The sequence below is a fragment of the Manacus candei genome, unplaced genomic scaffold (assembly GCF_025592945.1).
Source record: "Manacus candei isolate 608988 ecotype Guabito, Panama unplaced genomic scaffold, ASM2559294v1 h1tg000095l, whole genome shotgun sequence".
Classification (NCBI taxonomy): domain Eukaryota; kingdom Metazoa; phylum Chordata; class Aves; order Passeriformes; family Pipridae; genus Manacus; species Manacus candei.
In genome coordinates this window covers 2,267,306-2,285,773 of record NW_026138143.1, presented here as the reverse complement: position 1 = coordinate 2,285,773, position 18,468 = coordinate 2,267,306, and the positions used below count along the sequence as shown (strand labels likewise).

At 36.8% G+C, this 18,468-nt stretch overlaps 1 protein-coding gene across 50 annotated transcripts in view; it reads left to right on the top strand.

Moving 5' to 3' along the window:
* Positions 1 to 18,468, top strand: part of CLASP2 (cytoplasmic linker associated protein 2) — a 145,094-nt gene that overhangs the window by 62,859 nt on the left and 63,767 nt on the right. For all 50 annotated transcript variants that reach the window (XM_051768488.1, XM_051768489.1, XM_051768468.1 and 47 more), the window contains 4 exons: positions 8,139 to 8,218; positions 13,378 to 13,470; positions 14,121 to 14,266; positions 15,818 to 15,953. In XM_051768488.1, the coding sequence (XP_051624448.1) occupies positions 8,139 to 8,218; positions 13,378 to 13,470; positions 14,121 to 14,266; positions 15,818 to 15,953 (455 nt within the window). The remainder of the gene's footprint in view (positions 1 to 8,138; positions 8,219 to 13,377; positions 13,471 to 14,120; positions 14,267 to 15,817; positions 15,954 to 18,468) is intronic.

Sequence of the window (18,468 nt, the reverse complement as noted above, 5' to 3'; positions counted from 1 at the left end):
TTAATATGTGCTTGATAAATGCTTATAAATTGAATTGATCTCCACAGCATGCCTGTGAAGAGGTAGTATTTTTTATACTTATGAAACTGCGTACATCAAATGTTGAAACTGTGCATTCAGTATTAAGAATCAACTTCAAATACTACTCACTAAGTTTCTCAGGGCATGTAATACTCCATGCATAATTCCAAAGGTATGTTCATGCTCAAGAACAGCTTCAAATTTTAAGGTATGCATGCTAGTGCAGTCATCCTCAGTCCACATAAGAATTATTTTGTGCTTCCTTTTAGTACAGGAGTCCTGTATTTGCTTCTGACTAAGATGTCACATCTCATGGGTTGAGATGTACTATCCTAATAGTTGAACACTAGCACCACCTTTTTCCTTGTAGGCACAGCTGACTCCTAATTTCTGCTTGTCCCTCCTGCTCCTGTTCTTTCCTGTGTTGAGTAATTGTATGGAGAGATCTGTTTAACATCTCGGTCCTCAGAGACAGCCCATTTACTCGTGTAGAAATTTCTAATCATGTGCAATGTCTCTGGCATGTAGGGGGAATGTTTCCATGAAACAGGCGCAGTACAGGTGGGATCTCTGGGGAAGTTCTCTAACCGTGTCTGCCAGGTTTCTGACATAGGCAGAGAAAGTAACGAATACAAGGTATTGTCAAGGTATTTGAAGATATTTTGCTATTTTGTTCAGTTTGTGCAGCTGTTCCAGCTTGAATGATTTTCTAGGTGCCTCAGGAACAATGACTTTTGGCATTGGAGGAGCTGAGGTGGACAAATCAGTTCAGAATGAATGTCAGTCACTGGGGATAAACATGACAGAATTCATCTGTTGGTTTCCTTAAAGTGGGCTTTCTAACAAATGCTTTTCTACTCTGCTCAAAGTCTCTTGGTTATACCTTGAATTTTAGGCTAAGTTATTAAATCATGAACTGGAGTGACCTATGAGGCCAGTATGTGTTCCTTTTGCTGTTTCTATCCTTCTCCTCTCTCCCCTATGTAAAGGTAATAACTACCCTCAGACATATGTTTTTAGCAACACAATAAGGTAATCTCCCTGTGAAGTTTTATTTGTGAGGTTTCTCTGGTAGACAAAGTGTATGCTTGCAAAAGCACTGGGAATATGGACAAGTTTATAATAACGGAGAGGTTTGGAGAATGGGCAGTTACTTGTTTGCAGATGCAGTTGTTTTCTCAGAAAATGGATACAAGGCAGCTGGATGAAAACTTTTGTCTAAAGTAGAATCACTGCAGCTTCTCATGGTTTGGTCTTCTCCAAAGTTTTACTGTCAGAACCATGGCAATTAGCAGCATACTCTGTTTCTTAACTTGTATAGCAAAGCCAGTAAGTGATGCTAACAGTTACACCAGAACAATTATTCATTGGCTGCTACAATTTATGGTGTCAGTAGAACTCAGTACTGGTTATTAAACTAACATAATTTTATCTAAATCTAATTATGTCCATCCTATAGGATTTACCAGTGTAACTATCTAAAAGTAAGTGCCTTGTTTAAAAGAAATCTTGTCTAATGTTGATCAGAGTGTTTTTTAGTGGAGCAACTGCTACATCTTTGTTGCTCTCAAATGTTTTCCTATATTAAGCAGGAAAGCTGAAGGCATCTATACTAGACGACTCAGTCACCTGATGAAATTACACCTTTATGCTTCATATAGATATTTGAGACTGAAGAATAGTTATATGCTTGTTTTATGGAAGGTGTTTATTCAATTTTTCATTTAAAGTCCACAGATCAAATGTGGAAATAAGAATATTTAGAACATTAGAATCTGTTAATGTATCAAGGTGTGTATGTACAGTATATCAAATTACTTTAGATAACTCAATTATTTAAAACATGAAGGGAATTTTCAAAAATTCTCAGTCTTCAGCCTCTTCTTCAGACATTTGGTTCCTGTTTTACAGAGGCAGATTTATGAAAAGTGTTATTCTAGACTACTTTAGTAATCTTAGGATGCCTGGAAAGATAGATTCCTTACTAAGCTAGTGAGATTCAAATCTGTCTGTACACGAGAGCTTTTATCAGAGACGTTGTCTTAAAATTCACCCTTGCCATCTCAGAGAAGTTTACTCCCCTGTTTACTCCCAACAGATGCCATTATAAAAGTAAGCTGTCAATTTTATCGTGTAATAATAAGCCTGACCCAAGGATAAATGAGTAGATTTTGCAGAGACTATCTGAGAGGTACAGAAGATTCAGGAAGCATCTCAGTTTTTTCTGCTATTCTAACAAACAGAATGTATATTCAGTGAAAATTAAATACGACCTTTGCATCATCTGCCCACTAGGACTGGGAACAGAATGTGGCTATTATTGTGAATACCACGCTGAAGAAACAATTACATTTTGTGTCTTTATCACTGGTAGGGTTGTTGTCATCTCTTATTTGTAGCTTGTGTGTGTACATCTGCATTTTTGTTTGTTTGGTTTTGTTTGGTGTCAGCACTTTCTTTAGATCCACACCTCGTGTTTAGTGGTAAAGGCTGTCCATTCCACCAGGTAGCCTTTGCAGTTGTCCTTCCTTGACTTCAGCCTGAGTATTGCTCTACTCCCCTCAGCTTATACTTAGACTTTCAGCAGTTGTACTTTTTAAGCTGCCTGAACTAATTTCCTTCCTTGTCTCCACTAACTCATTTGTATCCTGAGTCAGCCATTGGATTGTGCTGTCATGGTGTTTGTACGGCCCCACAGTGAAGCAGACTAGGGAACTTGCTCAGTGAAACTATTCATTTTGGCCAGTTTATTTTATTCTCAGTTTAGCCCCTCCCTGTTGTAACTTACTGTTCAGCTGTACTAGAGAATGAGAGAGGTCAGTAGGAGTGAGTGGGAGTTGCCAGTTAACCTATTATATGAAAAGCTGAGTAAGTACTTGAGCTTATCCTGTCCATTTATCCCACGCAGAGCTGAAGCTTCTGTCTGTTCCTAATTTACAGCTGATTGTATATTAACCTACAAAGCCAAAAGGGTAACAGTAGTTTTCTTTTTTCTTTGAAACCAGAATGAGCTGCATCTTTTGCTTCAGTCTCTGATAGACAAGAAATTAAACTTTTGAATTAGCTGAGACAACGGTTTAGCTGTTTGTTGTCTTTCAGGAAAAAAAATTGTGATCCCCATCATTTTACTCTAGATGTGTTGCTCAGTAAGATACTATTATGCAGTTAGAGATTTCAGAGGGATAAAAGACATCTGAGAAAGAGTATCCTTTTCAAAGTTTATTAATGTTAAATTTGTGATACATATTGTATCAGAAAATAGTTAAAAAATTTTTTGGGAAGCATTTTGAGAAAAGCGTTGGAACAAAAACTGAAAGAAAGTTTTAGAGTTTTTGTTACTCCTAAGTTTCTGTACCAGTTTTGAAATTCCCTTTTTTCACTGGGGTATTTTTTGGTTTGAAATTTTTGTCGTAAGCCCATAGAAGTAGAAAAAAATTGAATTTGACTAGTAAAGACATACTACCAAATACAGATTGAGCAATTTTTTTGTATTTTTAGGCCAGCACTTTTGTACTTTAATGAACAGTTAGGCATGCTTTAATTAAAGTTCTTCATTTCAAAACAAAAATACCAGTCCAGTATCACTCTCAATATCTTTCTTCTCCTATATGGTGTTGTCTGATTGTTTTCTCATCCAGGAGGTACAGTGTTGTAGATACCAGTGGGGAGAGCATCAAGGCAGTAGAGCAAGCGAGCATTCCAAAGTTATTGTGATAAGTTGGAAGGATTTCAAATGTTTCAGTCTGAAGAGGGGAAGATCTCAACCACAGGAATTAACTCCTGGGTGAAAAAAATTATTTTGCAGAAGTCTGGGTAATTCCTTTGCTTGCATACTGATGCATGATACAAGGACTCCCTGAAACAACATCTCAGCCTTGGCCATATTGATCAACATAACTGGTCTACTCTGGCCTCCAATCTGGAGACCTGGAGACACACCATCTATAACGCTGCTGCTTCCTTTGAGAAAGCACGCAGGATCACTCTTGAGGAGAAAAGACAACAGAGAAAGAATCGTGCCTTGCAGAATATACCACCTAAGGAGTCTTTCTGCTGTGCCTTTTGCAACCGGACGTGCCTGTCCCATATTGGCCTTTTTAGCCACCAGCTAAAAAGCCTGTAACAAACGTGGGTAGAGCCCTTCCCAGATCTTCGTTCACGAAGCCCAGCCATGATGATGATGATGATGGTGCATGCATTCCTTTGCATGCTTTCTGGTGTTGAGTTATTCTTAGTGCTGAACTCAGCCTTATGACTGGAATAAACTTTGTTCAAAAAAAAAAAAGGACTCCTAGTGCCTTGCAAAATGTTAGAAATCCTTAAATTTAACTCATGAAAATGTCATCTCTCTTACCTCTCTACCCTCACCTCAGGAAGTGAGGAGTTTATTTTCTTTGCCTCCATTTCCAGACTCATTGAACTTAAGTTCAAAAACAAAACAAACACAAGACAGGCACACACACCAAAAAAAAAAAAAAAAAGAAAAAAGGAGAAATCTAACAAAACCTCAAAACCAAACCCCCCAACTCCACTAATGAAACTCAGAGGGGCTTCAGCTGCTGGATTTCTTCCGTATCAAGTCAGTCTGTTTCATTTGGTAGGTTCTTACCAGCTTCCTGAAGTAGAACTCAGGCTTGTGGGTCTCTCTATGAGTCCATCTAACTAGAGGGCTTGAAGGATAAGTAAAGGTTATGAGTGAAGATTAACAAACTCTGTAGAGAAATGTCTTGTGTGTATTTTAGTTCCTCTCCTTTAAAGAATTTTTTCTTCTGTGCCTCAGGTGAGGGAAACACAGTTAGATTCAGTGGGCTAAGTCCAAAGACGAGGGTAATGTAATTACCGAGTTGATGAGGCTCTGGATTTTAGCTATGTGCTGAGCACTTAAAGATGTTAAAAATGCAGTGGGGTTAAAGCCCCTTAGAACTGTTTATAGTATTCTTGCCATTAGAATGCAGTGGCTGAACTTGTCCATATTTGGTCAAAGGATTATGTGTTCTGTGGGGAGCATTGAACGTGCACTATTGAGACGAAGGCATTAATGCTAGAGAAAGAGATCTAAGAAATTTATAATCACAAGCTTGGTCTGAGAAGGTAAGCAACAACAGCAACAAAACAGCTTATTAAAATGTGTGTTCTGTCAGATGCATTGTTTTTGAGTGTGGAGGCAGTACTGCTGAAATGAGAATTTTCTAAAGCTCTGCTGTTGCTTTTGTGGAGGAGAGTCAAGCCTTACAAAAACATGAGAGGTTCTTTGAAGACATCTGCATGTGTGTGACTATTATGTTTCTTGTTAGCACAGTAAAATACTTTCTCCTGAACTGGGAAACAGAGGGTGGAGTTCTGTCGTTTTTTTGATTAGTCTCTACAGAAACAGTGACTTGGTAAGCAGAATTGCTAAACATTCCTCCAGGAGATCGGGAAGGGAAGGAAGAGATTGAACAGCATTTTTCTTCCTCAGGCAGTGTAGACTTCTGACTTGTATACAACATGAAGAGAAGAAAGGTACATCATACTTAGTTTTGGTATGCATATGTGATCATGCAGCTGAGGAGAAAGATTAGTGAAATAGAAATGAAATGTAGTTTTACAGATAACTTTAAAAAAGTGTAACTGGCCTAAAATCCCACATAACCTTTTTTTACTACCAGGCAAAGACATAATAAAACAATTTTCTGAGAGTATTAATTTCAAAGAAAAGTGGTTTGTGGAATTGAACTAGTTGTTGAAACTAAGGAAGTGCTGTGTGTCTTGAGTATGTCAAATGGATTTTAAATAGTAGTCTGTCCCTTGTCCTTCTCTTTTTAAAGTAAAAAATTGTTATTCTTCACATAAAGGATTTTCTCTTACTCCTCAGGCTGCATTACTGGATGATGGTTTAGGTGCTAGATATATCTGTCAGGTAGCCCATGCTATTTTCTAATTTTAAAAAAGATGCTTTAAGGCAGGCTAAAGACGACAACATCTACTTATTTAGCAAAGGCAACTTCATCCTCTTTTAATCTTTTCTTTATAAAATACAGGAACGCTATGAATACTTGAAATCCAAACATTTTTTCCTGTATTTTTTATGTTCATGGCCTATATGTGTCAGTTTGTAACATTTTATTTCTGTAGTTTATTCCCTTGCTAAAAAATTGGTAAGTAAAGGATGGGAATGCAAAGTAGTTTTTTTGCTGCTGTAACAGAGGCATTTGTGTATTTATGTAACTGAATAATAATACAGGACTTGTATAAGCTTACTTTTCCATTTCTTTATCGCTGAGTATGTATTTCATATTGCCTGTGATTGTTTTGGTTCTGTGAGACTTTCTTGGAAGCCAGAGTATTTGGGGAGGGACAAATGAGGTTGTGAACTGAGCATCTAAGTAGCTGTTTGTATCACCTAGTTTAGCATGGTGCCCTTGGGCCAAATTGCTTTTTTTCAAGCTTTCCACAAAATTCTGCTCTGACCGGGGCATCCTCCCTTTGAGGAGCTGTACAAGTTTGTGTGGCAGAAGGGTCTGTTCTGGTTGTAAACAGGATCTTTCTGTCTTTAGTTTTTTTTTTAGCTGATCAGATACTTATGAACTTTATGGAAGGACTTGTTTCCTCTGCTCTGTGGAGGGAGGAGAAATAGGTGTTTATAACTTCTTCCTTCCCTTCTGGCTGCCATTGGCAATTATGACAGATGGTGTTGGAGATGCACATGTAGAAGTGTGTTATGTACAGCATCTCTTTACAGCATCCTTGAGCTAAGACAGTCAAAATCTATTATATGTTCTATATCATACTGAAGGTACCATGTCCAAATTCTCTGACCCACAAAGGCATGTGGGAGATCTTGTTCTTCATAGGGTGTTGAGATCAGTTTGTCATCAAATTTGTAGTAGTAGTGGACCCTCGTGCTAGCAAACTACACATGTATACAAACACAGCAGACACAATTTCCTGCACTATAATTAGGAGATCAGGAGCTGTTTGAGTGCAGCCACTGAGAATGTGATTTTTTCAAAAATTGCTACCTTTTTGTTCTAGTTGACCACTCAGCTTCCTAACTGCTTTTTCCATATGGTTTTTATTTGTTCTGTAATTAGTAAAATATGTGTCTTCTCTGCCTGATGCCTTCATTTCAGCTGTACTCTGCCAGCTAGGGAGGACATTCTGCCATCTACCCTGTGGGCCTCAGTCTGAAAGAGACACTTGTTCCTGAGTATCCATATACTGCAAGAGATTGTTTTTCCTCTCAAGAAAGAGGAAGTGTTCAGCTGGACTGATTATCTCCATGTAGTTAACCTGTTTTGTCATATTATCTTCCTAATGCAATTATTGAAGATATTTAAGGATTCTGCGAGGCTTCACCTTGTGCTTGGAGTTCTAGGCTTGTAGTGCAACCTGGACTTGTTGACTTTGTTCTTTGATTTGATAGCAAACTTGAATGCATTTCTTTAAAAAGGGGCTTTTTTGGTCACTGGAGTTTTTGCAAGAAAGTAAAATCCAGACACTGTTTTCAAATTGTTTTCTTCTTTAGAGTTGTCTCAGTTTCTACCCATGATTTTAATTAATTTACAACCATATGTGTGAAACCAGCAGGTTACCAGTTAGAATTCTTCCTTGATCCTTTTACTGAGAATTTGGGAATTTTTGCCTGTTATGTGAGAACAGTTCCATCATGAGTGGTCTGAGAAGAAGGCTACCAATCAGGGAAGTTCAGACCTTGCTCCGACACAAATTCTTTTCACTGTGTCTTTGCTTTCATTGTTGAAGTTCTTGTAGCTTTGAGAAATGTACCTCACACCTCTTAGCTCCTTGTGAGAATACTGGGAAACACCAGGCTACTACAGGATTGGAAACAAAACATGTTTCCAATTAAACACAAGAATAAAAGTGATGAAGCCATTAAATTTGTAAAATTGGAAATCACTTGGAATTAAAAAAAAAGTTTGATTTTTTTTCTTACGGTGAGATCAGAGTTCAAGGTCTTGCAGTTCTACACGTGATGTGCAATGCTGCACAAGAATTCAGGATTTTTGTAAGTTATGTTAAATGTCTGAAAGTAGGTATGGTGAAATATGCTTATGTCAGTTTTAAAAACTTGATGGAGCTTACATATTGTTTAACAGTATTTTACATTTATTTAGGTTCCTCTAAAGAAGGAGGAGCTGGAGCTGTGGATGAGGATGATTTTATTAAGGCATTTACAGATGTTCCTACTGTACAGGTAAGATGCTGTGTATATTCGTGTTTGTTTTCAGAAATATACTATTTGCAATATCTGTTAGCCTGCTTTTGAAACTTTTGTAATTTTACAGTGTTCTAAGCAAGTGTCATTACTTTTACTTCTTCCTGAATTTACAGTCTCCATGGAAAGGCCTTTACTTTTTCCAGTTAGTTACCGAAAAACCCTGCCTTTTCTTTACTGTTCTACAAATCATTATCACATTGTATAAAATCCATTATTAAAATAATGGATTAAAATAATCCAAGATTATTTTTCTTAATCTTTTCAAGGGAACGACAGAAAATAATTGTGTGTTTTAATAAGAAAAAGATTTCCATAACATTTGGAAGTTTTAGGGCTGCAATTTCAAGGGATAATCAAGTAATAATAATAGAGGCAACTGATTTATAAAGCAAGAGTTGTATTTTCAAATGTACCTGAATTGTAATGATGTGTGTCTGGCATACATGTCCTCATTCTAGCAATATTTTAAAACATGAAATCTAGTCCCTTATTTTCATACTAATGAACTTACTGGATTCCGAGTTCTTAATTGAAAGATCACATTTTAATTTCTATTCTTTAAGCGTGGGAATTGCACATATTTGGTACTTTCACACAGTTGAGTCATTTAACATATGTGTAGTTTCCTAGACCTATTTTGAATAAGTTTTCCTTGAGCACCTAAGGTGTGGAAGGCAACCAAAAATTAAGTAAACCATGGTTCCCAAACAGCAGAAGGATTTTGTAAGACTCTCTTTTCTTGATATGCACTTCTGTTCTATTTTTATATCCCAAGATGATAGCATAGTTATTTGCTAGATCTCCTTCTGCAGGCAGAAATACTGTCTGCTTTCATGAAGGAACACTCAATCTCCATGATCCCTGTCACATAAAGGAAATCTTTGTCTTACAGTGTAAGAGCTTTATGTTTCTTTGACTCTTCAGACTGTGTTAAGAATTCTTTGGAGGACAAAAACATGCAGCTCTTAATATTATTTATCCCCATTATGTTAAACAGAGCCATATTCAACAGTACAGAGATTGTGATGCTTGTAGTTCAGTGCCTTAGTATTTGCAGTCCCAAGCAGAGTTCTTTAATCACTCAGGCTGGTTAATAACATTGCAAGAACAAAAGTGGGGTGATCAGCACATGTGATTTTCTGTCTGACTGCTGGATGGCCTGAGAAGGTAGATCATTCCCTAAACTGCAAGAGATAAAGGAGAAAGACACATTTGTCTTTACTAATCTACCCTTAGTTGAATAGGAGGCAGGGGAGAAATGTGTAATTGACTCCAAAATAACATATTTTTTTCGTGGTTGAGAACGTAAGGAAAAAAATGTGACTTTTTTTTTTTAAGTGTCCTTAGGAGTAATGACTTCGTACTGTCCAACTTCATGCTTCTGGTTGTGGACAGTCTCTGATCTTTCAAAAAAGAAAGACAGGTTCCATGTTCTGAGACCATGTTAATTACGAAGGAAATTTCCATATTAGACCTGTAAAGAAAGAATGTTTATGCCCTGTAATTTTCCAAGCTATTCTAAAAGCAAAGGAAACTTGTTAGACAGCATGGAAAAAGGGAGTTGTTTGTACGTTACTAGGCCCATTCCTGTGTACCTTCTGTTTTCATTACATTTATGGTTCTCAGTAGTGTGTTCATTGAAAGAAAGGAAACTATATTATGGAAAACCAGATCCAACTCTGGATTAAGTGCATCTGGATTAATCAAGTAAATAGAGATTACTTACAGTGTGTGTATGTTTTAAGTAATTCTTAAAAGCCAAGGGTAGATCTGACTTTCCAGAAAGCTGTTCCTATGCCTACTCATCTTTTTTTAGGAATATCATATTGTTTACTCATACCTAGTTTTTAATCCCTGTATTGAAAATACTTACCACCTGTATAGTTATTACTCTTACTTGTGTCTAAGCTTTTAATTTGTCTGTCTTTGATGTTGCACTTAGCTTCAGTGATGCGTGTGTATGTTGCCCTCTCATGGATAGCAGCAGTTACAGCGAAAATGGGTGATTTTCAGATGTAGTCTGGTGGATCTGTGTTCCTAAAAGAGAAGTACTGTGGTGACAGGATTGTGCCTTGTATTTAAGATTACAGCTATGATGTTTTTACAGCTCTGTTTGTTTGTCGTTGCTGAAACTGAAGAAAATTCTGTGTTCAAATTATTAGGAGTAACTGACATGAAGAGCTAAAATATGTTATATAGAAGTCTGATGTGGGAACTTAAGAACAAAACATGCATTATGTCATTGCCTGAGCACATAATTTCATCTTGGCCTTCTAAAAGCGTAATTAATGAAGGTCGGGGATGAAAGAAATTATTAAAATATTGCCTTTTATTCCTATGAAATTAAAATAGGTATGGACAACCTTGACAAATTGGGATTTTTCAGCGGAATTACGGTTGTCATTTCATGACAAGCTAAAATTATACCATTTATTAAATTCCTCATTATTATGCCAATTTCAATATGCCTAGGTCCAGTACTGTTTGTGCCAGGTAATTATGGAAAAAATTAAATTCTTTGTCTAGGAATGCTTATAGTGTGGACATAAACCCATTGTATATGTTGCTTCTGTGTTTGTCCATTGCCTAGCATGTTTTAATCTTGCAGCCATTACTATAAAACATGGTTTCTGGTGACACGCAGGCTGACAACAAAAAAGTCCTGTTTTCAGGGTTTGCTCACTGAAACTGTTTGCAAAAGGTGTTTGTACCGTGACCAGGACTTCAGACTAAGTTTTGAATGTGTATTAAACAGACTTTAGTTAGATGACACCAAAAGGTGTGGTCCTGCTTCCCTTCTTGTTACACTTCATTTCTTTATGAGAAGTTGACAGAAATGCTGAGTTACCAGGGAAATTTTTGCCTTTGCACTTGTAGGGATAAGCTTTTTGTATGTTAAAGCTCTGAACTGAGAAGGTGAATGTCCAGGTAGGTGATGGTAAAGAGAGATCCTGAGGAGGTTGAATCATGTCATGAATTCTGATGACATTAAATGTCAGTGTAATATGAAGTTGCATCTTGAGTTAACCAGTGATTAGTCCATTATACTTTTAAAGAAAAATAAAAATTTTCTTTCATAATGAAAATTTAATTTGATAAAAATGCTTACTGACACATATAATACTTATTTTTAAGAGTATGGTACTTATAGAATTAGTGTTAGAGTAAACTAGGGTTGTGTAACAACTACTAATAGGCTGCCAGTATACACAAATATATTAAATGATGACACAAAACTGATATTCGATTTTGTCAGCAGTGTAGTAGAAAGTCTTGTTACGCTTGGACCCACAGTTGTCATTAAGTCATTTGCTCATTTTAAATAAGTTATGCATCAGATGTTTAATGACTTCCAATCAAGAAGAAAACAGTAATCATAAGAAATAGCTTTCTAGTTTTTATGGGTGCAGTCACTAGAAATAGCTTTCTAGTTTTTGTGTAGAACTGCAGAGCTGCTGCTACAGTGTACCTTGGAAAAGCTCACACAGCTATGTGGTAGTAAGAATTTCAGTTTTGATGGTAAAGCATGTTCAGAAATTGTTTTCCGTGTGATAGTGAAGGTGGCCTGGGTGTACTAATTGGTCTGCTTCTGAAGAGGTTTCTACTCTGTTTATCCTATAAACCCAGTATGCAGGTGGTTTAGAGTATGGATGTCTTTCACCTCCATGTTCTGGCATGGAATACAGAGGCCTCCATAACCATTGGAAATGCATTGGAAAAAAGTAGATTCCAATAGTCAAGGTCCCTTATCTTCTCTAAGTTAAAATCATTGGATATGCCCAGGAAACTGGAGAACTAGATTGTGTTTGGAATAACCCTCGTAGTAATTTGAAGTTGCCTGGGAAAATAATATGTTTTATAGAAAATCATTCAGCTTAACTGTAGAGCAGAAGAAAGACATTCCCTCTTTTTTACTGTAAAATAAAAGACCCATGTATACATGCAGAAATCTATGTCTTCAAAAGACTAGTGTCAAAGCTGTTCAGCAATTCATGCAAAGCCAGTTGTCCTAACCACTGACCCTTGTTTCTTCTATGTGCTCTTGCACGTGCAAAAGTCATGTCTTGTACTTAAATAATGAGGGAGCATCAGGCCCTGTTATGTAGGTGCTGTGTAGGTTATCATGCTGGGCTCCAGGTTTCACTGTAGGAAGGTATGAGTTTCCTTGAAGTCCTCACCTATATGTGGCTGCCCCATGTGAATGTCTTGAATGTGTCTCAGGTGACCCCAGATGCTTGTGTATGGGCAACTGAGTTTTGCCCAGTAAATTTTAAATGTATGTAAAAACCCTTTCCATCCAAAAAAATTGGCAATGTTTAGCTGAGAGTATGTGTCTTGAAAAAAGCTCTGGCCAGATTAAGTTTTGGGTTTGTAATCTGCATCACATCCTCTTAAACCTGTTCTCAAACTAGGGAAAAAAGCATATGCAGAAAAAAGCATCCTGTGACTTACATCCAGAATAGAAGGGAAGTCAGTTTATTTGACAATAATATATTTACATGACAAGTTTATTTTTTTTTCTTCTCTTCTTTAGAAATCTGCTCTTGTGCAGTTACCAGTAGTGCATTAATTCATGTTTAACCAAATAGTGACTGTTGCATGACTAGATTGTTCAGGCTTCAGTTTTGATGGTCTTACTGTGTAGTGAGAATTCTGACTAGAGGTGACTCCTTATATTTATTTACTGACTGTATAAGTTAATAGATTATAATCTTGAAGTAATAATACATAAAGAAGATGTGGAAGCCTTAAATTTATTTTTTCAGACAAATTTTTATTTTCTGTTGACTCAGCCTAATTAGGTCCTCAGAGAGCCACGCACTCTTGTAATGCAGAAGAGAGCCCCTGCTCCAAAAGAGTTGCGTTGGGTTAAAATGTTGGTCATTTCACAATGGTGAAAGGTAAAATCTTGAGGAAAATGTTACTTTTGTTTTAATGATATTCAGTACTCAGTGATATCTTTACAGATTTGTCTTAAAATGCCTATTTATGCCTCTTACACAGTTCTCTGGAGCTTTTGGGGGAAGATTTTCAGAATTAGAATTGTATTTTCAGTCTTCTCAAGCTATTTTCCTTCATCTGGTTACCTGGAATATTAATATGAATTTTCTGATTTTTTTTTCTTAATACTGCAGATCTATTCTAGTCGAGAACTTGAAGAAACGTTGAACAAAATCAGGGAAATTCTCTCAGATGACAAACATGATTGGGATCAACGAACTAATGCGGTAAACTTTTTATCTGGTTTCAGGTTTGGGTAGGTGAATTTCGTAAAGCACAAGCAGTCAGATATTTTAGCAGTTTTGTCTTGAAGTAATTGCACTCCAGATAATTGACGAAATTTTCATTCTTAAACCTTGAATTTCTGTATGCTGAGTAAGTTTGAGCAAGTATTTTTAAAAAGCCAAAATACATTTTTGCTGATATTTAAGTGGAAACTTTTCTGAAAACCATCATATATGTTTCAGTTCAGCATTTATGCAAAATTACGTATTCTGCAGGCTAACTGCTAGCATTAGTACCTCTTATATGTGGCCATGATAAATTTCACTTGCAGGATTAAAACGTTTGTGTGTATCCAACATTTATATTTTTTTACCAGGTTTGTGGCATCTCAGTGTTTAGAAACAGATATGTGAACAGAATTATGTCTTTCTGTATTTGAAGACTAGGTTCTGAGATTTTTTTTTAGCTCTAGAATCTAAGTAATATAAATTTGTTACAATTATTTTAATTACAGCCGTATATTTCAAAATTGCGCTTTAAAGACATGCCTGCATACATTTTTGCATAGTGAAGCTATTCCTTTTTTTTTTTTTTTTTTAATTTTGAAATGCATATTGCTAGTGTCCTAAACTAAATGCCTTAATCTTTCTAGCTGAAGAAAGTTCGATCACTGCTTGTTGCTGGAGCTGCACAGTATGATGGGTTTTTCCAGCATTTACGGTTGTTGGATGGTGCTTTCAAGCTGTCGGCCAAGGATCTCAGATCCCAGGTGGTTAGGGAAGCGTGCATTACTGTAGCGTAAGTATGGTTCATGTGCATTTGTGTGCCCTGCTGGATGGTAGTGGGAATTTGACTTAGAGGTACTTTATCAGTGTTGCAGGAAAGATTATCTTGGACTGCTGTACACTGTGACTGATGAAGACCTAAGTCAGCATCTGAAACCTTAGAGAAAAATAAATGGTTAAAGGAATTGGTTCTCATAGGTGATACATGTTGTTGATAATCCTGTAGCAGATTCTGTGTGAATAACAAGTCACCGTGGTTACACTGAGTACTTGATGCAAGTTAATACACATTGCTGTGACTAATATTGGGGGCCAGTCTTAGGATCTCTTACGCTTGGGTGATTGGCACAGAACTTTAATGGGACTGCTTGAAATAATAAGGTGAACTGGCCTGTAGTGGTTTGAACATCATGCATTTTGGTGAGGTAATGTCTTTCATAGAATCGTAGAATGGTTTGGGTTGGAATGAACCTTAAAGATCATCTAGTTCCAACTCTTCTTTGTGGGCAGGGACACCTCACACTATAAAGGGTTATTCAAAGCCCCATCCAGCCTGGCCTTATACCCTTCCAGGATTGGGGCATCCACAACATCTCTGGGCAAGAGAGATGTCCATGATAATTTTAGAAGCCATGGCTAAACTGAAATGGGATCTTCACTCTTAGCATCTTGCGGTCTCCATTAAGTTCAAGGGCGGAGAGGAAAGACAGAGTAGTCTTTCTCACTTCCATATTTTTTTTTCCCTCTGGAAAGGCATGAATGTAACAACTGATTTTCAGTCACCTTCTGAAACAAATACACCTCAGAGTCTACCATGGCTATTCTGATCTCCTAATTGAACAGACCAAGAGGAAATGTTGGAACATACAACTGTTCTTGCCAGGGAAATTGAGGCTTCCTAACATGCAGTCAGGAGTAGTGTAAAAGTACTGTGTAAATGTTCTCATCCAGGCCTAAGAGCCTGGAGTTTTTCTTGATCCCTAAAACTTAGGTATATTTGATGTGTCATTTGCTGCCAGCTGCAAATGCTTTTTTTATAATCTCTCTGCATGAAAAAAGTATTTGTTGTCACCCACGGACAGTTGAATTACTGTGATGTATGTGTTTGTATATTTGTTAAAATTGAGAACCTAACCTTTAATATACAAGGAAGTCAAATTTTATGGTTGGCTAATTGTGATGAATTCAGTAGTTTTGCCTGCATTCAAAAGGCAAAAGAAACTAAAACAGTAATTTATGTAAAATTTTAGATTTATATGTCTCTAAGTGTGTTAAAAACAGAAATACAATGATATTTTATGGGGATGTGAGAATTTAGGCTTTCAAATTTTGGTATTTTTTCATTATGAAATCAAATTACTAATGTTTGGCTTCGTAATGTGTCTACTAAGTAACAAAAATGTTCCACAAATCCTGTATTTCTAATGAGGTAAGGACTTGGGAATCATGAAATTGAGAAACTCTGTGTTGAAAGATAAATTTTTAAAATCCACTGTGAACTTCGTTATTTTAAGACTAAGAAGTTAGTTTCTGTTAACAAGTTGTGTTTCTTTTCCCGAAATAGCCACCTGTCAACTGTTCTGGGAAACAAGTTTGATCATGGCGCTGAAGCTATTGTGCCTACTCTTTTTAATCTGGTTCCCAACAGCGCCAAAGTGATGGCAACTTCTGGGTGCGCAGCCATCAGATTCATTATTCGGGTAGGTGCAGCTCTCTCACTTTGCTGGCTACAAATCGTCAGGTAGTGGCTCTTGGCAGAGATAATAACAATTCTGATAATAACAGCAACAGGCTTGTAAATCATTCTTCAACAGAGAAGTAACATTTCTCACAGGTGGACAAATATTATTTATCGATGAAACCAACTGGCAGCACTGTCATAGTAAAGACAGAGGAATAGGTATGAAAAGCAAGTCTCTTTTCATGTTTGTTTTCTTTTTTCGGTAGTCTGTTAATTGTAAAAAGGCAGGTGTGTTTCAAAGGGTAACTGCTTTTAACTGATGTTTTAGGAAAGACAAAGTTAAGCTAGTACTTAGGAAGCTAGTGAGATAAAAAAAGAGATCTGAACAAGAAAATAAAGCTATTTCTTTCTGCATGCACACTCCTCAAAAAAAAAATCTGAAACCATGAAGTTAATGACAGTGTTGAAGAGGCCAGACATAGGTGGATCAATTCAGAAAGCAGAAGTTCGTGAAAAAATAATCCAATAGAGATTTTAATCCTTGGGTTTAAGAACTTTCTAAGTTGAGTCCTTAAAGCTATAGCATACAGAAGAGAGGAGTGCTGTATACTAGCTGGTTTTTACTGTATGTTCCTTAAGCATCTTCTGCTGACTGGTGTTTGAGGCAAGATGTTTAGATTTTTGCAACTTGTATTGATATTTTGTGTTTCAGATGAAAGTGGGAGGTTGCCTGTAGTTTCTGCATTAAAAGTTGTGGTGTTCTTAATGCTAGGCACTTAGTGCTATTCACTATGATCTCATTGGTGGTTTTAGTTTTGTAAGTTGTTGGAAGCCTAAGTGGTTTCATCACTCACACCTTTTATTGCCATCCTCAGTGTGTTTTGGAATCTGTACTTATTCTGTCTGTCTATGCCTTTAAGAATGTGCTTTGAGACTTCTGCATGCATGAGCTTTGTATCAGCACTTGGAGTTAGATAAAATCCCTCAGCATTTTTTCCACAGACTCTTACACTGCACTGTGAGGTGACACAGAGTTGAGTTACAGAAGAAATACACCTTACACAGGATCATTAAAGTTATAAAAGAACGATACCGTTTGCAGTAGTCTTAGACGAGCTCAGGCATGTAAGAAACTAACCATGTCTTGTTCATAGGAGCACCAGAAAAGCAGCATGAAATAAAAATTCACCAATTTTATTAAATCGGCTTTATCGGTTCAGTTCAGTTAGAAGACAAGCTTGCACATCAGCTATAGTGGCCCTGATTTTGTTTAAATTTCTGTTCTTCTTAGCTGTAGTTTAACATATTGTCTTAGAAGCACAAAAGAAGAAAATCCTCTCCATAGTGTTTAAATACCCAACCAATAAATGTCTTATGCGAGGTGTTGGCAGAAAATTCATGTTTCAGTGGAAAAAGAAGTAAATATCAGAGTCAAACAGAAGTGCAGCCCCATGCACCCTTGGACTTTTATCCTTTGGACTAAATGAGTGTTGATCTCAGGGTGTGTGTGATCAGTTGAATATTTAGAGCCCAAGCTATTGCTTGGAGTCAGTGTTTTGTTCAAAAACTACTACCAGAATCCAGGGACAACCAGTTCAGTTTCTGGTGCTTTAGTGTGTAACTGCAGTGAGAGCGAGTGTACATAAAAAGAGAGATGCTGTATTATACTGGTGATCTTAAAGAGCTTCATCTCATCTTTGTGCCTTTATTGGATTTCATATTTCTTCTCCAGGTAGTTCTTAGTGTAGTCCGATTTCTCTTTCTTCACTCTTAGTAAATCAGGAAACCAATTAAAAAAAAAAAAGTGTGGGGGGTTGGGGAAGGAATCATGGAGAGATGGCATGATGGCAGAAAATCTTTTCCAGAAGGAGGTGGGATTCATGTTAGTCAACTGAACTGCAAGGTAGTTTGGGAGGAAGCATGTATCATTACAGCCTCACAGAAGTAACAGATGAAATGTGCAGTCTTAAAGCTGAATGAGAAAGCAAGCCTGAGGCTTTGATTCCTTTGCAAAACACTTTCTAGAAATAACAATGCCAATAGCTCCAAAGACTTGAAATGTACAGGTTTCTTCAGCTGTAAAAGCATTTTATTTTTATCCCTGATATTGCCTCCTGTCCCTTTCTGGCAATAATATACCTCTTTTCAATTTGCGAACTATGCAAACTGCAAACAAACTCCCTAAAATCGTGTTTAAAAGTGTATCAATATGAACAAATGCAACTGTTAGACTGTTCCACATTTTTGATTAATTCCTTCCTAATTCTGAAGTTGGCAGTATTCTGTGAGCTGATCATTATCTCTCTGCTTTTATGGTGATTTGTGTGTTTTATATCCTGCAGGTATAACCTAAGGACAAAGTATGATACATGAAATAGTACTTTTTAAGCTGTTGTTTGTTTTTATTAGCCTGCAGTTTCACACTGTATTGGGGAGTATTTTAAAAGTTACTGTAGGTATTTAATAAAGGACTCAAGAAATTAACTGAAAATAGATTTGTTGAACCACGTTACTCTTCCTTGGAATTAAGATAG